This window comes from Myotis yumanensis, unplaced genomic scaffold (genome assembly GCF_028538775.1).
Source record: "Myotis yumanensis isolate MYYU_CA2020_CCGP unplaced genomic scaffold, mMyoYum1.0.hap1 SCAF_9, whole genome shotgun sequence".
Classification (NCBI taxonomy): Eukaryota; Metazoa; Chordata; class Mammalia; order Chiroptera; family Vespertilionidae; genus Myotis; species Myotis yumanensis.
Window position 1 is genome coordinate 34,664,998 of NW_027223760.1, and position 26,330 is coordinate 34,691,327.

The following is a 26,330-nucleotide window of genomic DNA, read 5'->3' on the forward strand; positions in this document are numbered from 1 at the left end:
AATATAAACACCAACACTGAGCCAGTTGCCCATTGTTTGCTCAAGACAAGCATCCTCCTGGAATTTTCCTGAGTTTTCAAGTGACATCCACTCTTTATTTAATCAAAGATGGAATTCTACCTGAACAATGGAACTGAGTAAAGAGCCCAAAACCCTAAGTAGCTTGTAAAACCCTGTGAATTTAGAGCCCGCCCTTTAGATCATAAAGCAACTACCAGACTCCTTTCAGAGGTTGGTGTAGGAAGTGTAGGAGGGCATAGGATTAATTACACTGCTTTTGTAAAAGCCATCTAAAAGTGAAGTCTAGTTCTCCAATGATAGTGAGTTAATTAGATAATAATAATAATGGCTGTTGACATTTTCTTTGTACCTACTAATGGCCAGCTAACTGTTCAAATCACTTTTAGAGGCACTAAAATTTAATCCTCACAATAATCCTATGAAATCAATCCCATTTTAGAGATGAGGAAATTGAGTGACAGAGAAATCAAGGAACTTGCCCAGAGTCATACAACTAACAGGTGAAAGAACCAGGATTTGGAGGCAAGGGAGTCAACTGTGAGAGTTGATGATCTTAACCTCTAGGCTATGGGAAGTAGTCAGCTCACTACTCTGTTTCACAATAAAGCAATCCCTTGGACAGTATGCACTGTATTCACAAACCTCTTCAGAATTACTGAGTCTCTATGACAACCCGTGGGGTAGGAATTTTTATCCTCATCATATACACAAAGAAATAAGAATACCAAAATAAAACAACTTTCCTAAGAGCTAACCCTAGCTATGGGTTCTATTTCACCAGATTACTTTTCAAGCTCTTTGAAAACTACCCAATACACAAAATATATGAGTCCTCAGGGAGCTATGAAAATCATGATAAATTTGTATTTCAGTTGGGTTCTATGGTCAGGGTTTTTGGAATAACTCATTTAAAATAAAATCCAGTGAGTCCTCAGGATGTCAGGATGAGAACTCTCTGTGGGCTATGTGCCATGATGGTGAACCAAGGGCTAGCATAGAAAGCTCTCAGAACTGGCCCAATTAGGGTTAGGAGTGAATCTGATAGCAGAAAGCTGAGGAACGAGACTCATAAACAGAAGGCCTTGCCCCTGAGAAATTCTGATTCCACTTTCTTACTGTGTTTTTAACCCACTTTTGAGAGACAGAACTAGGGAGTGACAGGGGCTGAGGAGTGAATCCTTGTCTCTGTCTACCTCCCCACACCTCTCTATCTGCCACCTTGCTGGGCACTCCTTACATTTGTGTGAGGAGGTACAATTTCATAATATTTTCCTTCCATTCAGGCAGATAGGCCAGGCTGGTAGCCACTTCCTTCTGGATTGGCCAGGCCCAGGCCTCAAAGAAGGGAGCCAGATTCTTCTGCACTTGGTGGGAGAACATCTTCACCCACAGATTCATCTTGTCAACATTGTCGGTGGGCAAGTTGGTCTGGTTACGATACTCAGTGAAGAGACGGATGAAGGGCTCCCAACCAAAGGCTTCCTGGAGCTGAAAAGAGAAGGATGAGGCAGGATGAGACAGGTAGTCTACAACAAGAAGACCTAAAAAAACACTCTGATAAATGAATTTACTGCACTGAACCACTTCAACACTAATTGCATGGCTATGACGGACCCTCTTTCCTGTTTTACCTGCTGGCCTCATGCCCTAACTCTCTCATATTTGAATCTTAAGAAGGGCCTCTCGCCCAGCCGGTGTGGCTCAGTGGTTGAGTGTTGACCCAAGCACCAGAAGGTGGTCGGTTCAATGCCTGATCAGGGCACATGCCCTGGTTGCAGGCTTGATCCCCAGTAGGGGGCATACAGGAAGCAAATAATACGTTTCTCTCTCTCTCTCCCTTCCTCTCTCTGAAATCAATTTTTTAAAAAGGGGCCTCTCAGCTAGCACAGTGCTCAGCACAAAGCAGACACTCAATAAATGATTGTGTGTTGTGCTTGTGGGGCTGAGGCAGTTAAATCTATCATTATTCATATATCTCACTAGATTATGTAATATCTCACTAGGATATTACACAAAGCTTTAAAATGGGCTGGCATGAAAAAAAATCCTTATATCTTTCATAGTTGCAAAGTAAACCCAATATTTGGGGAACTCCTATCCTGACATAATCCTCATTAATCATAGGTCTTTGTTAATTTACAAGGCAACTAAAATGGCCTGGGCGGGGGGAGTGAGTCTGGTAGAAGCAGAATACTATATATATTCTAGGTAGCTGGAGTTAAGAGTATCATTTCAGAAAGGCACCCATCCTGAGACCATTGGAAACAGCCCATGTTAGGCTGGGTTATAGACCTTTAGCATGAAAAGAGACGTTAGCAGTTCCCTAGAACAACCTCTACTTTATGTCACAGATGTGGAACTTCTGTCCCTGGGGTGAAGTGGCCCTAATGACAAGTTTAAGTAGAGTCTCCCAGGCAATTTCACTGTCATTCTCAAGGCCACGGGAATAAGCACAGAGGAACTGGAGCGGTGGAGAAACCAGACTACACAGTGTGACTGGTCTGGGATTGAGTTCTAGAATCCAAGGTGATGAAACTCTTCACAATGAACTGGGAACTAATCCAGGGACTCAGGGGCAGAACTAGGGTGTTTGAATGATAATTCAAGGCAAAGGCAACCTCCATGTCCAGGCCAGGGAGAAATCTTAGATCGCCTATAAGGTGGAAACAGGCACAGCCAAGTCATATTGAGAAGATGGTATACTCATCTGAGGAAAAAAAAATGTTCTATCCCATATTTGTTTTGTGTGTGGGGAGGCTTTTTGGTTTTAGATAGCTATTAAATAGCAGTCAGTGGTGTCAATTGGTGTCAATCTCGGTTATGTCTGGTCTAAAGCCTGTGATAGTAACTGTATTTATAGCAATACACATGCCTCTATCATGTTTTCACCTCTCTCAGTGCTTCCTATCTATTCTCATGCATTTCTTCAAGTTCATAGGGTGAGGGTGGGGATGAGGCAGTTAACTCTACTTAGGATCATGCAAAATGATATACTGAGAGGCATCATCTAATAGGACTGTCACAATTGGGCTTTGTCAGGGTCTCCTGAGGCCTAGCATGGGAGACAGGTGTAGTGGGAGGTCTTCTGGGTTATAAGAACATCACCTAACAATGATGCTCTGGTATCCCCAGAATAAAGGGTTCCCATCACCCTTCCTTTTTGCCTAGTATACCTGTAAGTATGTTTCCAGGGCTGTCCACGCATTCCAGTTTTTCAGATTGGGACCCTTGCTCAGGTAGATTCTGACTCTTTTCTCCCGAACTGGGGGCCACAGGGCAATATTGGCACGGCCTCGAGGAATGCCCAAGACCGTTTCGTGAACATAAACACACCACAGGTTGCAGGTGGCCTCAGTGGTGTGTGGTGGGAATTCCCACTCCTGCCGCTGCTGGTTGCGGCCGAGCTCATGGACAGGGCCCCATAGCCCCTTGGTTCTGATGAGTTTCTCATTGATGAGCTCCTGCACTGACTCCAGGTGGCACATGATGGGGTACCCCGCATGCATCCAGCCTGAAAATAGAGGAGGGAGGTAGAGGGTTAGAGCGCTCCCCACATATCTTACAAAGTTCTTCTCTGTTTTGTATCTCCCAAAATACTTAGTAACCCCAATGACTTCCAGAACCCCGTACTGCTCAGAAGATCAATCCAAATCCAGGGCTTTCCTCCGTATCCTCTCACTCTGTAATGACCCCTCATCCTCACTCTGACCTGATAGCATGTGCTTATGGGAGGTGATGCAGGTCCCAAATCACTGTTCATGTTACTTCTCAAGATTTCTATGTTTATAAGAGTGCCCTGTCCATGGGAACCTATGTCATTATACTCTTTTCTCAAAATTAAGAATTCATTGAGGGTGTTCCCTTCTTGTCATTTAGATGTGGAATTGCCCACATTAATATTACTTTATAGTGATTGTAAGCCAAAAAAACCTAGAGTCTAGAGCAATGTCCATGCTTATTTAATTTCTATAGACCCCCCTATAGAAATAAAATTTCTATAGGCCCAAATTTTTTAGGCCTCCTGGCTCACTGGTAAAACACCATCAAAATATCACTTTAAACGTCTTCCTCAATGTCTATTGAGGGTACACACAATATATTAATTATCCATTCCAGCCCTAACCGGTTTGGCTCAATGGATAGAGCGTCGGCCTGCGGACTCAAGGGTCCCAGGTTCGATTCCGGTCAAGGGCATGTACCTTGGTTGCAGGCACATACCCAATAGGGAGTGTGCAGGAGGCAGCTGATCAATGTTTCTCTCTCATCGATGTTTCTAACTCTCTATCCCTCTCCCTTCCCCTCTGTAAAAAATCAATAAAATATATTAAAAAAAAATTATCCATTCCATAATTGTTGGACATTTAGGTAGTTTCCAAATTTTGTGAAAGTCACTGAGTCTATTTTTTTTTAAATATAGAGGATTACATCTATATTTAAAAAATATATTTTCATTTAAGTAACGAGGATTACATCTTATTTGTCTTGCTAGAAAAGCATGTTTACCCTGCTGGCTGCCCAATGCATGGCCTTTGGGAGAAAGAAGTCCCACAGGGCTGCTTGGAACAGGGCACCCACCTACTGAAATCTGCACATCGGCAACAATCCTCTGAGGCAGACGCAAGGGGAAGGGCTCAGCCCCCAGCCGTGCCACAGCCTGCATCACCTCATCCCAGAGGCGAAGCACCGGCTCAGGATTATCCAGTGTGCGAAGGTTGGCGGTTGGCACTGTCAGGATGATGTTGTCCGTAGCCAGCTCTCCCCAGGGACCTGGATTCTCCTGGAGACACCTCTTCCACTCCTCCAGGGATGTCTCCCCTGAGAAGAGAGGCCATGGGGTTGAAATGCCCTTTTCCGAATCCCTTATGTTAAAACACCTAACTTGAACCCCAGGAGGAGAACACCAAGGCCATGAACAACCATGTCCCCATCTCCATCCTTCTTCTATGGCATCCCCATGGATGTGGGTTGGTCTATCTCCTTGGCCCCAAAGATGAATCTAAGGAGGCTTACCTTCCTTCTTTCCTCCAATCTGAATCTTTCTCTTCCTGCACCGAACAGTCCCAGTGTCCTCCTCACCCCCAACTCTCCTGTCCCAGGGTTCACTCCATAGCGCACACTCACCCAATTTGTAGAATGGAGCATGCACAGCCCCTTTCACAGTGATGGCCACAGAACCCAGCTTGCTGCTCTGAGGCACGATGATGTAGAGGAGGCCGCCCCAGAGGCAGGTGATTGATTTTGTGGGCTTGTCCAAGCAGCATCGGTTGATTACCAGTGGGCCTCGGAACAGCTTGCTGGCCCTGGTCAGGTCATCTGTGTGGCAGCCAATCTGTATCTGGAGCAGAGATACCCCCCCACAGAGTCACCTCAAGTGCACGCAGTGGAAGAGGATAATGCCCATGAGGTGGGGACAGGAAGGGCACCAGGCTATATGACCCCATGTCTATGAACTGTGTATGCTAAATGAATTACATCATTCTTTAGGTGGTATGGACTGAATGGTGTGAAAATATCCTCCCAGGGGAGTCAAACAGCTCTACTAAGGTGATGTTAAGATGCTGATGTGAGGGCACTAGGTGTTCCACGATGGGGACTCTAGTGTTGGCAATGGGATGGAAGGGATCCAGCCTTTTGCTGACTCCAGAGGAGGCCCAGTGGCATCTAGTGTGACAGGCTGATATGGTAGAGGATTGACTCAGTTCTGATCTATAAGACTCCCCTTCCTGAGCCAGTGGAGTGACCCTTGTTTTTGGTGGAGTCCTAGAATTGTTTTCCTGGGTTTATGCTAATCAAACTCTAGGATAAATGCAGGCACAGAATAAGTCCTGTCACAGAGACCCTCAAGGGAGACAGAGCAGCACTGCAACTTAATATGTGACTAGGGTATGTATATGTGCAAGTGACAGAGCTGAGGGGGCCAGGGATAACAAGGAACAGTCTTTGGCATCCCAGGAAGAAGCTGGAGTAAGAAAGGCCTTTTGCTACAGTGGGAGATACATATGAGATGGAAGTGAACTAAGGTTTACTGAATACCACTGTGTGCTAGGGCGCCTTCCACATGGCACCTTTCCTATTCCCTACTCTATGATATCAGTGAAACGTACAAAACTTCAGGTTTGAGTCCTGGCTCTGAAATATATCAGATCTATACATTTCAATCAATCACTTAACTGTTCTGCATGTTAGTTGCCTCATCCTTAAAATGGGGGTAAAAGTACATGCTCCATATTGCCAGTAGAGTTTTTATGAGGATCAAGATGCCAACTGTGAAAGCAAGAACATTTGGGCTCCATGTTTCCTGGGGAGGTGGGGTGTGGCCTTACCTTCAGGTCAGCAGAGGCAGCAGCTTCAGGCAGGGAGACCTCTATAATTTGCCTTCCAGGTATGTACAGCCCAGTGCTCATCCAGCAATATCGAGTGCCTGTCAAAAGCATGGAAGGACTTTACTCCCCCTCCATAATCCCATCTCCATCCAGCATCTCCACAGGCCCTTCATGAGTTCTGTACATCTTTCCAGTCCACGCTGCCCTGACTCAACTCTTGCAAACATTACCTAATGCCCCAATCCCTATCTCCTTAAAAGTACATGGCAAAGGGTGGAGGTGGCCTTCTGAAAGGAATCAGGTCCCTGAAGTGAGCTAAGTCATCATGTCTCAGTCCCCCAACCCTGAGCTCCCACCCCTTCTTCCATACCTGGATTGTTGCAGTTGACCTGAACGGTGATAGGAGATTCAGAGGGGCGCAGATAGGAGCTGCTGTACATGTCTTCAATTTCTGGGACTAACAGAGAGAGGTCACTCCCAGAGTGGGCCAGACCTGTGGCCAGGGAGAGCATAGCACCCCTGCAGCAGTCATTGATGACTGGGTTCTCTCGGGTCGCCACTGGGAGCCGGTATCGACTCAGCAGCTTCCTGAGGAGCCGATGCACAGACATATAGGCAGGGATCTCTTCTGCAGGGATCTGCAGGAAAGCTGCGCCATCCGGCCCCAGCTTTGCCAACCACCCCTTTTCCACATTCCCTCTCTTCCTGCCCATTATAACCTGGAACTCAGCCAGAGTGGAGCGGAAGTGATAGGTCCTTATCCCCGCTTTCGGAGTACGAAAGGGCCCTGGATTGAGGCTTTGGCTTGTGATACTGATGCCAAGGGGGTTGAGCAGGAGGTTCCCTGGGAACCGAGCCAGAGGCGACACTCCAGGGTTCTTGAAGGCCCACCACCAGGCTTGGGCTGCAACAAACAGGCCCCCGCCCTCAGCTACAAATTCCTGCAGCTCCTTGACTCCCACATCACTCGTGGGCTCAAAACAATAGACACTCGCATCACTGGTCAGATTGGGCTCAATGCTGGTGTCTATGCCCCCCACTGCAAGCAGACCACTCATTGTCCTTAGCTCTGTCTGCACCACGATCTTGCCTCGGCGGCCCGCGTCCAGCCAACGCACAGCATTGAGCAGAAAGGGGCCCAGTTTACCCACAGTGAATAGTACCTTGTGGCCCATCACTACCACCCGGCCCCGGCCATAGCGGGCAGCCGCTATAACACAACCGTGGTAGGAATCTAACCCCAGGGGAAAGGCTAAAGCTCCATGCACTAGCAGCTGGGATGGGAAACAATCCGAGTTGCTGATGTCCAGCTCAGAAATGCCGTGCAGAAGCTCCTCTCTGTCCTCGGAGAGATCGTCTTCACAACTGCAAAAAAGACACATGTTCTCTTAAAGGAGAGGCTCTGCAGATAGCTCTAGAACAGCGCCTGGCATATAGCAAGAGTCAGCTTTACTAATATTATCATCCTTAGCTCTTCCAGGAAAGCAGGAGAACCTAGTGGGCAGATCTGACTTCAATGGGTATGGAGACTCCTTTGAGGGAAGACAGAGGGACTCAGCAATAATTCTGCTCTGCTTAATCTCTGTGTATAAATTCTCCAAAGGAAATCTCGAAGAAAGCCTTGCTGTGTTTACCCAACACTATATGTGAGATATTCTGGATTTAAGTGTTAAAATTAAGCATTACATAAAGAACTGGCCTGGCTGGTGTGGCTCAGTGGTTGTGTCAACCTATGAACTAGGAGGTCAGGGTTCTATTCCTGGTCAGGGCACATGTCCGTGTTTCAGGTTCCATCCCGTGGGTGATGTGCAGGAGGCAGCCGATCAATAATTCTCTCTCATTATTGATGTTTCTATCTCTCTCTCCCTTTCCCTTCCTTTCTGAAGTTAATACAAATATATTAAACAACAACAACAAAAGAACTGAATGGAAAATCATCTTTTCATCCTTATAAGGAGTCTTGTTTATAAATTTCATGCTATAGTTTTCTGGAAAAAACCTCAATGGACAGCTGAGTTCATGGTGCTGTTAGAATCACTATTATCTCAAAACTAGAGGCCCGGTGCATGAAATTCATGCATGGTTAGGGTCCCTAGGCCTGGCTGGCGATCAGGGACAATTGGGGTCTTCCTTCCCTGGCTGCCAAATGGGGCCTTCCTTCATTCCACGCCACTCCCTGGTGATCAGCACATGTCATAGTGAGGGATCGAACTCCTGGTCTCCCAGTCAAACTCCTGAGGGGACACTTTGCATATTAGCCTTTTATATATATAGATGTGGGCCAGGGGAGCTGACTGGACTCAATTCTAGTGAGACCCGCCTGTTACCTGAACCCAAGAGGACTGACTGTCTACTCCAGCTCTTCACCCATTCATTGCCAGCCCACAGGACTGTTGCATATCCATGCTATATGTTTTTTCAGAGTACCATCTGTTTCTGCCCAAAATGCAGATGGAGCCTGTGGGATTACTAGGGAATATGGGGGCAGAGTGACCTCTATAAGCTGAGATCCCAGTGGTATAGATCCCTATACCATTTGTGATAGGTAAGGCTATGGCAACTGTATGGTCAGAAGGAAGCTGCAAGGAAACACTGAAAAACAATGAAGTTTAGCTTCTGCATTTAAGTCTAGATCAATTTCTAATTATTTATTATGTATGGAGTGGGATACATTTCGAGATTTATTTATCCCCCATAAGGGTTTCAGAACCATCTGTTGAAAGATTTTTAGCACCTTGCCAAAAAATAATTGAGCATATAACTGTGGGTCTATTTTTTAACTGTCTAGTCCAGTGGTTCTCAACTTCCTAATGCCACGACCCTTTAATACAGTTCCTCATGTTGTGGTGACCCCCAACCATAAAATTATTTTCCTTGCTACTTCATAACTGTAATTTTGCTACTGTTATGAATCGTAATGTAAATATCTGATATGCAGGATGTATTTTCATTGTTACAAATTGAACATAATTAAAGCATAGTGATTAATCACAAAAACGATATGTAATTATATATATGTTTTCCAATGGTCTTAGGTGACCCCTGTGAAAGGGTCGTTCGACCCCCAAAGGGGTCGCAACCCACAGGTTGAGAACCGCTGATCTAGTCTGTTTCATTCATCTGTGTTTCTATCCTTATGCCAAAACCACCATAGTTTAAAATATTGAGTGTTCTGATACATTAACATGGTGTATTTTTCCATTTCTTTAGGTTTTATTAAATTTGTCTCAATATGTTTTGTAGTTTTCAACATACAGGTCCAGTAACATATTTTGTTAAATTTATCCATTAGCATTTCATGATTTTGGGTCCTGTTTTAATTGATACTGTATTTTTAATTTCAATAACCTTTTTTTGGCTGCTAGTATATAAAATATAATTAATTTTTGAATGTTGAACTTGTATCCTGCAACTTTGTTTAATTATTATAGTAGCTTTTTTTTGTAGATTAAACATTTTTTTACATAGATGATCATGCTTTCTACAAATAAATATGAGTTTACTTCTTAATTTTTAATCTCTATGCCTTCTTCTACTTGCCTTATTGCATTGGCTAGGCCCTTTTGTACAATGTTGGCTAAAACCAGTGGGAGCAGATATTCTTCCTTGCCTTGTTCTCAATCTTAGGGTATTTTACCATTCAGTACATTCGTAGGTTTGGTTTTTCAGAGATGACTCCTGCCATATTAGGGTCCCTTTTTATTTTGAGTTTGCTGACATTTTATCATGATTGGGTATTAAAGTTTGTCAAGTGCTTTGTGTGTGTGTGTGTGTGTTGTGTATGTGTGTGTGCATGTCTTTAATTATATGGTTTTCTTATTCGTTTTGTTAACATGGTGAATTAATTTGATGTTTGAATCTAAAAGCAGCCACACATTCCTAAGATAAGCCCTACTTCATCATGTTGTATTATCCTTTCTCTATATCGCTATATTCTATTTACAATATTTTTTAAAAGAATTTTTGCATCTTGTTCATGAGGGATATTGTTCTGTAGTGTACTTTTCTTGGGATGTCTTTCTCTGGTTTTGGTCCCAGAGAAATGCTGGTTTAATAAATCAAGTTCCAAAAATTTTCCTTCTCTCCTGTTTTCTAGAAGAGTTCATGTAGGATTAGTATTATTTGTTCTTTGAATGTTTAATACAATTCATCAGTGACACTATCTGGGTCTGGAGGTTTTTTAAAATTGGGTGTTTTTTTTTTTTTTTTTTTTGCATTGTCATTGATTTTAAGTAAAGCTTTTATTTTAAAACAATAAATATAAAAGTTGACAATATAGTGAGTTCCTATTTTCCCCTCACTCAGTTTCCCTAATGTTAACATGTTATATAATCACTAGAGTCCTGCTGCACGAAATTTGTGCAAGGGGCTCAGCCCCCTCCTCTGTGGCGGCTGCCTGGGCCCCCTGCCAAGGCAGCTGCCTCTGCCTCAGCCCTCACCACCGTGGCTTTGTCTGGAAGGTCGTCCGGAAGGATGTCCAGTCTAATTAGCATATTACGCTTTTATTATTATAGATAGTACATTTATCAAAACTAGGAAGTTAACATTGGTAAAATACTGTTACCTAAAGTCTAGACTTTATACAAATTTTACCAGTTTTGCCACTAATGTTTTCTAGGATCCAATCCAGGCTACCACATTGCATTTAGTATTGAAACATTTTTAATTACAGTTCAACTCAATTAACATATATTTTCTGTTTCTTCTTTTGTCAATTTTAGTAGTTTTTATCTATTAGGAAATTTGTCCATTTCATCCAAGTTGTCAAATTTATTGGCATAAAGTTGTTATAATATTTCCTTATTATCCTTTTAATGTCTGTATTAATGTCCTTTATTCCATCCCTAGAATTTATAATTTGTGTTATCTCTCTTATTGGCATAACCATATACTTAGAAATTTATCATACTTTTTTTTTCTACCAACCAGCTTTTGGTTTTATTGTTTCCTCTATTGTTTTTCTATTTCCTATTTCATTTATTTTTGCTCTTATTTTGATTATCTTCTTAATCTTTCCATATATTTTGGGTTTAATTTGATTTTCCTTTTTATTTTTTTAGCTTTTTGGTGTGGAAACTTAGGCCACTGAGTTTAATTTTTCACTTTTCTAATAAAAGCATTTAAATTTCTCTCTAAGCACTGCTTTAACTGCATTCCACAAATTCTGGCATGCTGTATTTTCATTTTTATTCAGTTCAAAATATTCTATAATATCCTTTGTAATTTCTTCTTTGACTTACAGAGTATTTGTGTTTTTTAACTTATAAATATTTAGGTATTACATATATGTTTATGCTATTGATTTCTAATTTAATACCATTGTGATCAGGACATACTATTCATGATTTAAATCCTTTTCATCTTATTGAGACATTTTTATGGCATATCATATGGTCTTGCTTCCTGAATATTTCCGGGCACTTAAAAAGAATATACATTCTGCTGTTGTAACCTGTTCACAGTTTACATATTCAGAAATTAAAACTGAATCAACAAATATGGGGGAAAACTCACTTTAAACAAAAATAGGACCAAATGAAAAAACAATTCAAGTAATTTTTGCACAGAGTATTTTCTGTGCTCTGTGTAGAATATTCTGAGGACAACAACAACAACTAACTACAAAAAAACCCTGAACTTAACTTAGTGAGTTTGCTGCTGGTAATAGTAAGGGAATAGTAAGTTATTTTGTGTGCCGTACAGGACTGAGCAAATGAGTACATAATGAAGTTGCTGGAAACCAGTATTCTCACTATGATAGAGGAAGATACAAACATGGAGTGGGTGGAGGAGAAGAATAATTCTGTGGTTTTGGATTAAAATTGGGGGTATCAGTATAGATTCAGGATTAAAACCTATATATTTCTTGGCTCTGTTTTTTTAGGGGTCCAGAAATGATGACAGCACAATGGCAATGAGCACACCTAGATGAGCTTGGTTTCTAAACACTATTCACCACTAAAAAGATCAGGATTCCTTGAAGCAACAGCTGAATCTAGGTTTTGGACAGGAAGACGACCAGGTAAACGTGCAACATCTTATGTCAATAATTAAGTATTAAAAACTGATGGGGTGTGTCAGAGGACTCAGGACTCATCTTTTTCTTTAAAATATATATTATTGATTTTTTACAGAGAGGAAGGGAGAGGGATAGAGAGTTAGAAACATCGATGAGAGAGAAACATCGATCAGCTGCCTCTTGCACACTCACTACTGGGGATGTCCCTGCAACCAAGGTACATGCCCTTGACCGGAATCGAACCTGGGACCCTTGAGTCCGCAGGCTGACGCTCTATCCACTGAGCCAAACTGGTTAGGGCAGGACTCATCTTAATAGGGCTTTTACTTGCCAAATTTGCGACAATTGTACCTTCAAAGAATCCCAACTATAAATAAGTTATAACACATTTGCTTTCTTTAAATAAAAGGGGGGGGGGGTTCCATGAGTACAGAGCCATACCAAGGCAAACAGAATTTAAAAACAACCACAGAACCAACAGCACAATGTTGTGAGGGTGGGGAGGGAAAGTTCCTCTGGAAAGAAGCATGCAATCAATTCTGGGAAAAACCTACAAGTAAACCTATACTCAGCTGGAGTAAGTCCTAGAGCATCATGTTGCTATGGGTTTCCAGAAGAGAGGCATCTACTAGTATATTAGAATAGGAGAGGAGGAGGCAGTGTCTGGAGGAGGTGATACTTCATATGAATCATTAAGGAACACAGGAGCTCCCCAAGTGGTAGAAGCAAACACTTTTATAAATATCGACTAAGGCACAGATCATGAATGGTTGATAAAACCACAAGGTAAAAGATTGTTGAACAGGATATTAATAGTCTCAGATTGCCATTATTTAAATTATTTAAATAGGGGAAAGGCATGAAAGGCACTATTACAATAGGAAAATCTGGCAAACTCTAGTTTAACTAAATGGCCAATTTAAACATCGCCGATAACAAATTGACCACAAGTCTTCTTAGTTTGATATACTGTGATAAACACAATGTCACCTGTATAGTATTCTTGCCAAAAATATTGAACTGAGTGTACTCATGAGAAAGCAACTATACAAATCCAAACCAAGAGGTAATTCCATGCAATAACCAGGTTGGATGCCTCAAAAATGCTCATGTCCTGAAAGAAAAGAAAAGTTGGAAACTATTTTGGTTGGATCCTTAATTTAAAAAAAAAGACATTGTTAGGACAATTGGAGTAATTTAAATATGGACATTAGATAAGAGTATTGTATCAGTGTGACTTTTGAGTGAGACAGCTGTGTTTTGCTTATGTCGGACAATGCCCTTGTCTTTAGAAGATATATGCTGAAGTGTTTAGGTGTGAAATGTCAGGATGTCCAGAGGTTACTCTCGAGTGGTTAGGCAAAATAATCTGTCCCTGTGTGTTTATATAGAATATGTGACAAAATCTAACCACTGGTGAATCTAGGTGATAGGCAAGCTAACCTACCGGTCAGAGCGTCTGCCCCCTGGTGGTCAGTGCACATCATAGCAAGGAGTTGAGCAGCCCTTAGCATATCACGCTTTGATTGGTTGAACAGAGGACTGGATGATCAGACACTTAGCATATTAGCCTTTTAATATATAGAATGGCTAAGGATGTAGTAAGAAACACAGAGTGAGTTAGGAAAGTATAACCTTTATCATGCCTGGCCATAATCTCGACATAAAATCTACAATCAGCATTCTCTATCTATATATATAAAAGCCTAAGTGACCCTCAACCATTCAACCATCCGACCAGTAGCTATGACATGCAATGACCACCAGGAGGCAGATGCTCCAACTGGTAGCTATGACGCACACTGATCACCAGGGGGCAGATGCTCAATGCAGGAGCTGCCAAGCTGTGGTGACTTGGCAGCTGCAGTTCTCGGGTGACACAACTGGAACCAGAGAGGAGGGGGCCCAATTTCAGGGCGTGTCACTTGAGAACTGCCCTTTCGCAATCTGGGACCCTCAGGGGATGTTGAAGAGTCAGTTTTGGCCCGATCCCTGCAGGCCAGGCTGAGGGACCCCACCAATGCATGAATCCATGCACCGGGCCTCTAGTATACCTAACATATAACTAACTAGCAATGACCTCCAAAGATTTGTGGATCCTTGTTATAAATAAGCTTATTAATATCTGCTCAGATAGTGTTGCTTTCCAAACTACGTGGGGAGTCATATTCATGTTACCTTCAGTAATCTAGCAGTTTTCTTGTTTTACTTGAGCTCATTTTAAGTAGATACTAAATTTTAAAAATTCTGAAATCTTAATGATCTAGAATTTAAAAAGATGCTTTTGTATATAACATCTCTTCATCTTTCAAAATGAAGGTGATATATGGCATCTATTTATAATGTTTGTCAATTAGGTTTAACAGCGGTTTTTACAAGCTAAAGTACTTGGAGCATTTGGACAGTTTAGAGCAGGGGTCCTCAAACTACGGCCCGCGGGCCACATGCAAATACAAATATTGTATTTGTTCCCGTTTTGTTTTTTTACTTCAAAATAAGATATGTGCAGTGTGCATAGGAATTTGTTCATAGTTTTTTTTAAAACTATAGTCCGGCCCTCCAATGGTCTGAGGGACAGTGAACTGACCCCCTGTTTAAAAAGTTTGAGGACCCCTGGTTTAGAGCATGAACATTTGTACACCTGTCTTTTCTCTGCATTTCTGATCGACTTTGAGTACAGAGGCATCACTGAAGACTGAAACCAGTCTCAACAGAGTAAAAGCTAAAACGGGGACAAAAACCCTCCACTCCAGAGGTGGGGAATCTTTTTTCTGCCAAGGGCCATTTGGGTATTTATAACATCATTCTTGGGCCATACAAAATTATAAACTTAAAAATAACCTGTTGTATTTGATCAAACATTTAATTAACTCACCCTAAAGCCTTGGCAGGACCAGACCAAATGATTTTGTGGACCTTATATGGCCCTTGGGTTGGACGTTCTCCATCCCTGCTCTACTCCAACACTTTCCACTTAAAGGGAAAAAGAGAGTTGGAAGATGCCAAGGTCACACTGTGCAGTGACTATCAGTAGACCCTGGTTCTACGTTCTACTGACACATGGTATCACAGACTTCTTCCTACAACATTTACTTGGTTTTTGCCATTTCTTATGACTCAATTTATTGAAGATGTTTCTGGCTCCTAATTCCGAGATTGTTGGAAATAATTTTCTTGAAAGAAGAAATAATGCCTAGGATATAGAATATACTCAATAAATGCTGGTTAAATGAATGTACAATATTACAAACAGAGTTAGAACTCTTTAATAAAAGACTGAGATTTGGGTTAAAATGAGACAAGGACTTTTTTTATTGTTTAAAGTATTACAAATAGTAGTACATATGTCTCCTTTTTTTCCCTATTGCCCTTCCCCTGGCCTCCCCTACCCCCCAGCACATGCCCTCACCCCTCCCCGCCCCCAGTGTCTTGTGTCCATTGGTTATGCTTATATGCCTGCATACAAGTCCTTCGGTTGATCTTTTACCACCTCCCCCCAACCCCTCCTCCCCCCACAACACTCCCCAGCCTTCCCGCTGAGACAAGGGCTTTTTTATCAAAAAGACAGAGTAGACTAAATATTTTGGTTGATTTTCCTGAAATCTTCCCAAGATTGGTTATCTAGTGATATGTTTAACTGCATTAAATATTTTATCGGTGTCTAGTACCTATTTTGTTAAAAATAAAGGGGGTAAAATGTGGCAATCATTCATGATGGTGCTGTCTCAGTTTGGTGGAGGAAGTAGGTAAAAATATCAATTAAAATCTCAATACCAGCTGAAACCGGTTTGGCTCAGTGGATAGAGCGTCAGCCTGTGGACTGAAAGGTCCCAGGTTCGATTCCGGTCAAGGGCATGTACCTGGGTTGCGGGCACATCCCCAGTAGGAGATGTGCAGGAGGCAGCTGATTGATGTTTCTCTCTCATCGATGTTTCTAACTCTCTATCTCTCTCCCTTCCTCTCTGTAAAAAATCAATAAAATATATTAAAAAAAAAAATCTCAATACCTAATACAACTGGGACAACACACATGATTTTGGGCAAAAGAGCATAATGATGGATGCTGGTAATTTTCAATGGTTGAAAGTGATATTAGTGATATTCATGACATCATATGCTTACATATCATAGCATGGAGATGGGATGTCAAAATAATTAAAATGCTTTAGGTACTCTAAGCATGTTCCTTAATTCATTCAATTCTCTTAACCACCCTGAAAGGTAGTCATATCCATCCTACTTGACAGATGAGGCTTAGAGAGGTTAGCTCAGGCCCAGGGTTTTAGAGAAAGCCCCAGACAGACTTTCTAAAGTCTGTGCTTTTCCCAGGATATATGAAATATCTTCAAAGCATTTTAGAAGTAAAAGTACTAGAATCCTGAGGCCTATAATGGGGCTGCGACTAGTTTATGACAACGACCCAGTGTTTGTGCACATGAATAGCTAAGAGAAAGAAGATGGGACTAGTTTTGTACATAAAGCACTAGTTCTGCACCAAGAGAAAGTGCTCAGGAAACCAACTAGACCGAGGCAGCTTTGGACGCGGAGACTAGTGTTCTAATTGCAGATCATGATGCTTTCTAAGCAGGAAGATAGGGCAGTGACTATGAGGCTTATGTCCTGGCATCTGTGCTATTCTCACTAGGCTAAAAGTAGACCACATGGTTTTATTACTTATAGTTTTTTTTTTTTTATCATAAAAGTAGGAGCTTCTTCTGTTAAAAATTGGTTCATCTCAATAAGACCTGTGGACTCTAATTTTAGAATGTTGAGAGAATCCCAAGTTCTTGTTTAGAATTTAACTGAGTAAGAAATGTGCAAGTAATGAGATTAAAGGTTAAAGGTTAATGTGCACTCATATGTTCAAATGAGGGTTTAAAAATAAATAACAGGACACTTTGGCAGAGTAACTAAATCCACATGGGGTTTTAATCATAACCTCACTCAGCCTGTGATGGAAATAATCTTTATTCTTGAATTCTGAGAGAAGCATCTTGCTGTCTTGTGTTATCTAATATTTCTAAAATGCTTTGAAGATATTTTGTATAGTACCTATCACAACAGGAGTGGAGAAAGATCCAAGTGCTCAACAGTAGGCAATGATTAAAGAGGGCACATATACAACTCTAAAGATTATATAGAACGAAAAATTGTTATGAGCAGAATTCAAAATAACATGCATACCAGGATGACAACAATGTATAATTATGAATGAAAGGGGAAAATAATATGCAAAGATGAAAAGAGTTATATTGTGTGTTTAAAATGTAATATTTTTTAAAAAATATATCTTTATTGATTTCAGAGCAGAAGGGAGAGGGAGAAAGAAATAGAAACATCAATGATGAGAGAGAATCATTAATTGGCTGCCTCCTTCATGCCCCATACTGAGGATCAAGCCCTCAACCTGGGCATGTGCCCTTGACCAGAATCAAACCTGGGACCCTTCAGTCCGAAGGCTGACACTCTATCGACTGAGCCAAACCAGCTAGGGCAATCCAGCAACATTTACTAGTAAAAAGTAGTTTAAAAGAGTATCCCATGAAGAAGAATCATAATTCAAAAATATTGGCAATATCATATATATATACACATACAAATATATCCTACACATATACATCATACATTATATATAATGCCATACACACACACATATATATCATATCCATATATATAAAAGCCTAAGCTACCATTACGACCGAACGACTGGACGACCAGCTGGTAGCTATGATGCTCACTGACCCAGACCTTGCTGTTGGGGCCCTGACAGCCCCGAATTTGGTTCACCTGCACCCCAGACCCAGACAGGAGGGAGGAGAGAGCCAAATTCCTCGTGGAATCGGCTGTTGGTTAGCTTGTTGCTGGGGCCAACCTCCCGTGGTCCCCTTCCCCCCTACCAGTCAGTCCCCTGATTGCTGGCCGGCCAACCTCCCATGGCCCCTTCCCCCGGCAGGCCGGCCCCCCAATCGGCCCCAATCGCCGGCCACGCTGAGGGACCCCACCCATGCATGAATTCGTACACTGGGCCTCTAATATTATATATGTAACATCATATACACATACACACATATATGTATGTATATAAGAGATATTAGAAAGGAATGGGAAAATAATTAGCTAATAGAGAATTTTGTTTTATATTTCCTGTTTAGGTAATAAAAAGTGTTTGTGTGCTATATAGATGTGGAAGATCTTTAATGTGATTTCTAAACTACTTTTCTTGTCTTTTAATGTTTTTACATGTGAAGCAAGGTAATGAAATATATGCCTTATTAATAAAATTTGAAAAATAAAAGTTTAAAAGTAAAAATATTCTACCATTATTCCATCCCCTCAGGGGATGTCGGAGGCCCAGTGCATGGATTCGGCCTGATCCCCACAGGCCAGGCAAAGGGACCCCACTGGTGCACGAATCTGTGCACTGGGCCTCTAGTATGCATATAAGATCTTTGGTTAATCTCTTCCTGCCCTCCCCCCTTCCCTCTGAGATTCATCAGTCTGTTCCATGTTTCCATGCCTGTGCATGAGCGTCTGCCCCCTGGTGGTCAGTGTGTGTCATAGTTAATGGTCGAACAGTCGCTTAGGCTTTTATATATATATTAGAGGCCCGATGCATGAAGATTCGTGCAAGAATGGGCCTTCCTTCCCCTGGCTGCCGGCACTACCTTCGTTCTGGCCAGAGCTGCCTTTCCACCTTCACTCCGGCCCAGAGCTGCCTTTCTGCCTCCCCACACTGCCCAGAGCCACACTGCCCAGAGGCCCGGAGCGGCTGGGGCAGTGTGGAACGCCTGCATCGTTGCCATGGCATCCCGCCCCACCCCCGGCCACTTGGCGCCTGCATATGCAAATTAACCCACCATCTTTGTTGGGTTAATTTGCATACTCACTCCTGACTAGCTGGTGGGCGTCGTGAAGGTATGGTCAATTTGCATCTTTCTCTTTTATTAGTGTGTGTGTGTGTGTGTGTGTATATATATATATATATACATATATATATATATATATATATATATATATATATATATATTTTAGAGGCCCGGTGCACGACATTCATGCACTGGGGGCTGTGGGGGTCCCTCAGCCTGACCTGCACCCTCTCCAATCTGGGAGCCCTCAGGGGAGCCCTCTCCAATCCGAGAGTTTCTGTCTGTCTTTGCAATCATATGAGCAAATTGTCTGAGACCCCAACTCAGTTTGGTTTGTTGCTCACAGAATAATAGAGGCATTTTTTTTTCCTTGCTTCATTGGTGGAGATTTCCTGGAAGTTTTAGGATAGCCTCCCTTTAATTTTTCCTAGACAGTCTGATTTTACTTATGACTCTCACCTTTGCTTTCCCTCCATCCTCCACCGCAACAGCAACTTGCTCCAGGCTCACTTCGCTCTAGTGTCTAGGAGATCCATCTGCCACCAGAACTATGATTCCCAGCATTCCTGGTGCTCCCCACGATCTTGGTTTTCCTTTCCTGCTCTGTCTCCATCCCATGGTCTCCCACTCTGCCAAGTCCTCCAAGCCGCCAGCTCTCCCTCTCTGCTCTCCATCTGGCAGCTTGGGGAGCCAAGTTCCCAAGCCGCTCCACTCTCCACCAGCTCTCCCGCTCTGCTCTCTGCCTGGTGTCTGTGTATGCAAATTAACCTGCCATCTTTGTCAGGTTAATATGCATACTCACTCCTGATTGGCTGGTGCCGTAGCAGAGAGACAGTCAATTTACATGTTTCTCTTTTATTTATAGGATAGATCTGAGAGATCTACCCATTAGTGATATTTTGGCCTTTTTCTCATGTAATATTTTCTAAACATAGCTATATTTTTTTGAGCAAAATTGGGAACATACTGAACAACAGCTTAGTATCCTACTTCATTTCATTTAATAGTGTTCCCCAAAAGATTTTCCCCCTGTCCTTAAATATTCTTGGAAACATATATTTCTAGTGGTTGGTTAATAATTTTGTAATTTATTTAGCCATTCTACTCTTCCCTATTACAAATAATGCTGAATTGCATATCCTTATACATGAATCTGATTACATCCTGATTATTTATTTTTTAAAGTCCTATTAAAAGAACCTATTTTTAAAGGTTTATTGCAGTTTAATTTACATAAAGTAAAATTATCTCAACTTAGGTGTACAATTAATGAATTTTGAAAAATGCATATAGTTTTTCCCCACAACACCAGGTGGGAGAAAGATAGCTCAATGCTTATATTTCAGCATTGGGCACTTGAGAGCTAATATTAAAAAAATTGTGGGGGAAAGGAGAGAGGATTGTTTTCTCATTTCCCCTACTAATATCAACTATGCATTTAATCATTGTTTCATCTCTCTCTCTTTCTCTCTCTCTCTCTCTCTCTCTCTCACACACACACACACACACACACACACACACACTGTACCTTTTATTTTCTTCTGCTTACTTCATTTCAGCCAGTTCACTCAGGAAAATAACTATTGTCATCCTCAATTCATACACAAGTCAAAAAATTACCCATCTACCATATGAGTAATGCTATGATATACCTACCTGTATAACCAGAGTCAAAAGGTGTGATGTAATGTTACCTAATAAATAACCAATATAATAACCCATAATTTCCACAATAGATTCTATATATTTTCCTAATTAAGTCAGATTTTTTTCTCAAGAGTTAGTCTTCAAGTTGATTTTACCCATTTACGAACACACATGTGCATATACACACACATACACAGACAGACAACCCAACCAGCCCCAAATTAGAATCACTGATGATGAGAGATGATTTAGGCACAGCCAAAGAAAAAAGAGGCATGGTTTTGGTAGAAAAAATACATCTTTTAAGGCAACTAAGGGGGATTAAACTGGTAAGAAATAGAACTATGGTCAAGTCTTACCTTCCCCTTCCTTAGGATCAAGATCGTTGGTAAGCTAAAGTTTGATCAATTTGATCAGTCACTATTCCTCTGAATAACTGTGTCTCTCCTCATTGAACATGTGAGAACGGAGCTGGGGGGTGTTCTAGGAGTTCTATGCCAGGACACTCATTCCCTGTCTCTCTACTAACCCTGGTGTGCCCTCCTCACCCAATCCTATCTTACTCTGTTCCCATCAGTCAGAAATACCACTGCTGAGAGTTTTAATGTACAATATAGGGCGTGGCCTGGTACACCTTTTTTACTCCTGGGACACCTTTTTTACTCCTGGGACTTCCAGCTTCTAATCTCTTTCAATCATCCGTCCAATACAAGTTTACTGACCATCAACCAACCTACTTTGTTCAGCACTGTCAGAGGGATGGGAGCACAATGTGAACAGAACAGGCTGGGCAGTGCTCTCAAAGACTTTCAGTGTAACTGCCTCTATATCACGTACCTCCTTCATTCTCCACCATCAGGTCTTTTGTCCCCAGAGACCTCTCTGAACTCCTAGATATAGCATATATCACTGGTGCCATCTTTTCTGCTATCTCAGTTTCTCACTGCCATCCTAATCCTATCTCGCCAGACATTTAAAAACCTTTGCCACAGCTCTCTAGGCCGGCGGTTGCCAACCTTTTAGACCCCATGGACCACCAGTGGTCCACGGACCACCGGTTGGCGACCGCTGCTCCAAAGGTTTCCTTAAACCAGCAGTCGCCAATCTTTTGGACCTCATGGACCACCGGTGGTCCCTGGACCACTGGTTGGCGACCGCTGCTCTAGGCTGTTTTATGGGGTCCCTCTTGTCCATTTTCTTTTCTTCACATTTCAGTTGCAAGCAACCTTCTTCTATGACCCTTTCTGAATCTGTCATGCCAATTCTAGGATTCAGCAATATATTTTATTAAGCTAGATGCTGAGGGACATAATGGCCACTAAGAAATTTCTCCCCTCAAAGAGATAAGTGGTCTGGTCTGAGGAGGCAGCTGCATTGGAGACCCTGCTCCTCCCGTGACTAAGGATATTTTAAAAATCTGGTTGATTTATGGTGAATCCGCCAAATCCTCTTCTGATAGTCTAGAAATAACCTGAACACAAAAACAGTGTCTGTTTTTTAACCTGGGACCAATCCCCACTGAGGTAATGTACTCACCTAACTAAGACTGGAGTCTTGGGCATCTTCTTAGACACTTTACAGAAACTTGTGTCTCCTTTGTTGTCAGTGAAGTATATGCCTGCCACGCTGGTCACGAGGTTCCCAGGGAAAGTGAACAGAACCCTTTCATCGTCGCCTTGGTTGGCCCAATCCCAGGCTTGGCCTCCAATGAACAAACCTCCTCCATGTTTCATAAACTTGACCAACTTTTCAGTCATGGTTTCATTGTAGGCGTCAATACAGTAAACCCCCAGGGAGTCTTTCACTTCCGGCTCAAGCTTTGCCTCCACCCCAGAGCCCTCGAGGATTTTGGCCAGAGGTGCCAGGGATGGGTGTACACCTATGGGAGCCCCAGGGGAAGAACAAAGCCACCCCACTGCATTGAGGAGAAAGGGAGTGAGCTGGGCTTCTACCAAGTAGTCTTCATGGGATACCACCACCAGGCGGCCTCGGCCATAGGAGGATGCAGCAATGAGGACCTGGCCCATGTCATTCAGCATCACTGGGAAGGAAGCCTCTCCAATAAGAAGCAGTTCACATGGGACGGCATCTTCAGGGACATCCCAGCTTGTCACTCCATTCATAAGGGCTTCAAAGGCAGCTGAGGGGGTTGCCATGGTTATGGGGCTTCTGCAGAGAGAAAGCAAAGATTCAGCTTGGTGAAGAACAGATAAACAAACAAACAAATCAGGTCATTCCTCTGCTAGCTGGGGCAATTCTTCCATCACCCAGATGAGACTGACATCGTGAAATGACTCAGGCACTCACCATGGGTGGCAGTGTCTCCAATCTAGGAGACCCCATGGCACTTTGTCCTCTTAAACTCTTGGGGTCAAACTAAAAGGGCTCAATGCTTTTTCATCACCAAAGGAAACAAACAGAAGTGAAGATTGTGTCCTGAAAGAGATACAGTATGTTTAGGTATTAAGCCCAGAACCTGTGAATGTGACCTTATTTGGAAATAGGGTCTTTGCAGACATGAGCAAGTTAAGATGAGGTCATACTAGATTTGAGGGGGCTCTAATCTAATGACTGGTGTCCCCATAAGACGAGGAAAATTGGACAGAGACACAAATAGACAGGGGAGAATGCTATGAGAAGAGAACACAGGGACTGGAATGAAACATTTACTAGCCAAGGGATGCCAAAGATTGCTGGCAAACACCAGGAACTAGAAAGAGCTATGGGACGGATTCTTCTTCAGAACTTCCAGAAAGAACAACTTTGCCAACACCTGGACTGAAAACTCATAAGCCTCCAGAACTATGAGAGAATATCGTTCTGCTGTTTAAGCCACCTAGTTTTTGGTAATTTGTTCCAGCAGCCCCCAGAAACTAATACAGTGATGCAGCATGTTTCCCGCCCCTCTCCCACCACTTGGCTCCCACACTGATCTTATTAATCCCAGCTGGGGGAACCCAGAATTTCAGTCTGAAAAGTCTAGGTCCTCAGAGACAGTGCTTTGGCCATAGTCACAACCTGGCTAAGAGGAAAGCAGAAGTCCTCTGTGGCTGGTGTTCAGGTCCCAGATAAGCAGAAGGCAACAAGTTATGAAATTATGGCAGATGCTTACTTGCACCTGTCCAGGTGGAGGAAGGTGTGTATGTCTGTGGATATGTACTCACAAAAATCCTCGGCTTCTACACATGAGCACCCCACTAAGGATACTCTACAGTCTTACTCCACTGTATGCACTTTATTGAAACAGTTCCCCAAGTACAGATGTGTTTCCACACTGTGAACATCCAGGGCTTGTCATCCTCACTGATCACTCTACTCAGTGGCCCTGGGCAGTACTGTTCTCTTGGTCCCTGAGGCTCTCACCACCTCTAACCTTATGACCCAAGCCCACATTATCAGCCACCTCTAGAACCATTTACTTCCTTTCCTTCTCTTCCCTCTTCTGAAAATGTAGGTATTCCTTATGATTTTATCTTTGGCACTTACCATTTTTCTATATCCTTTGTCAGAGAACAGACTCATTCTCAAGGGATTACAAGTTCAGCTCTGGAGTTAGGCTGTCTGGGTCTGAATCTCAGCTTTGCTGTTACTAACTGTGAAATCAGGCAACTCATCTCAGATTTAGTTTCCTCAATCTTTAAGTAGGGATAATAGGATCTATCACATAAGGTTGTCCTAAGGATTAAAGGAAATTGCATAGGTTAAGTGTCTTTCAATTATTTATTATATTTATGAATATTCAATTATTATATATGTATATGCACATGTAGAAATACACACACATATCTATGTATACTAGCTTATAATTATTTGGTTAAATGTAAACTAAATATGTGCATAATAGAAAATTCTTATAAAGTAAACAAAAAAACTAACCTAATATTAGATTTTACAAACACTGAATTAAGCATTTATTGATTCTGATTTTTATAGTTTTCATAATTTTGGAGCCAATACTAATACTAATTAGTGCTCTATTGAGTTCTCAAGTATTTCTTTGAACCCTTGAAAAAGCCCTTGGCACAGGTACCGTGCCCTGGTCCTAATGTAACTGGTGAAGAACAGATAAACAAACTAAAGGCCTCCATGCAAGAGCCACTCTCTGATTGGCATCAGTCTTTAAAAGTAAAGAAGTCTTACATTTATTCTTTTCCCTCCAAACTAGCTTCTCTTAGGTAATTTCCCAAGCTTGATGTCCCTAGTTGTTAAAGAGGATAACCTCTAGGCCAGAAAACTACCTAGAAGATACAGTCAGCAAACATTTCGTTAATAAGAGCTTGTCTCTTCCCTGCTCCTCCTGGTGTTCACAAATAACCAGGACAGCAAGCCACAGAGTCACAGTTGTATCCCTTCTGCCCCTGCTCCATATCCTGTCAATGTCCTCATTCACAATTCCCAATCTTGCTGCCACTAACCTAGTTCAGGTCCTCAGTAACTCACTCCTTCACTAAACTGATCCAGTTTCTCTGTCACCAGTTACCTGTTGTTACCTCTATTCTTATGTCTCAGAAGAGAACCCCTTAGACCTCATCTTGGCCCACAGGGGAAAATCTGAGCAGTACTGGGGTGTGAAGCTTCCAGGGCTGGCTGCTCCTTACTTTTCCAGCTGTATCTCCAGCCACAATCTCTCCACAGCTTCCAGAACACAAGGCATCCGTGGACATGCCCTGCTTTCACTTTTGTAGGGAGCGGCTCTAGGGTCAAGCCTCAGGCTGACCTGTGGCAGGGCCACAAACAAGTCACAGCCTGGAGGGCAGAGCTCCCCTAGCATAATTAAGCCTGACCTTGTTACCCTCCCTAATTCCTTCCTAAGTAGCTAATGGGCTGTGGGAGGTGCAGCAAGTGTTGCCAAAACAAGAACATTTGTATACATGTTAATCTACCCTTGTTTTAACCAGACTATAAAATAAAGCATCAATTTGCAGGGCTCTTGTGTAAGGATAGGTACACCTTTGAAACAGCTGGGTCTTTCTGTGTCCTCATCCAGGCATGGGAGATCCACCGAGCCCCAGCTGTATTCTCTTGTCTGTCTTTTCTTCAGTCCTTCACCACCCCTCCTCAGGTTCACCGTTGGCCGTGCTGGCGCGGCACACACTTTAGATTCTCTTCCCATTCTGTCTCATCCTGCTCCCTCTCCCATGTCTTTCTACCTGTTGAAATCCTATCCTCCTAAGAGAAGATATTCATGGAAGAGGGAATTTATATGGCCAGTCAGTCTATGAAAATATACTCAATCTCACTGGTCAGGCAAAGGAAAATATAATGTATGTTGTCCATATTGTCAAAAAAGGATGTGGTGAAGACAGAGAAGAAAGTGAAGAAGACAAAGGCAGCTAATAATGTCTAATGTCCAAAAGGCTTTGGGGACGTCACATTTGCTGAAAGGGCTGAAACACTGACAACCATCTAACAGTGGCAATCAGTTTCAAAGGTGTACCTATCCTTACACCAGTG

The 26,330-nt window shown here is 42.4% G+C and overlaps 1 protein-coding gene across 3 annotated transcripts in view; it reads right to left on the reverse strand.

Annotated features, from left to right (window-relative positions):
* TCAF1 (TRPM8 channel associated factor 1) overlaps positions 1-26,330 on the reverse strand; it is a 46,527-nt gene that overhangs the window by 4,570 nt on the left and 15,627 nt on the right. For all 3 annotated transcript variants that reach the window (XM_070424085.1, XM_070424086.1, XM_070424084.1), the window contains exons 2-8: positions 22,413-23,045; positions 6,715-7,709; positions 6,345-6,442; positions 5,143-5,356; positions 4,597-4,836; positions 3,195-3,532; positions 1,259-1,509 (exon numbers count right to left, since the gene is read on the reverse strand). In XM_070424085.1, coding sequence (XP_070280186.1) covers positions 1,259-1,509; positions 3,195-3,532; positions 4,597-4,836; positions 5,143-5,356; positions 6,345-6,442; positions 6,715-7,709; positions 22,413-23,032 — 2,756 coding nt within the window. In that variant the 5' untranslated portion in view covers positions 23,033-23,045. The remainder of the gene's footprint in view (positions 1-1,258; positions 1,510-3,194; positions 3,533-4,596; positions 4,837-5,142; positions 5,357-6,344; positions 6,443-6,714; positions 7,710-22,412; positions 23,046-26,330) is intronic.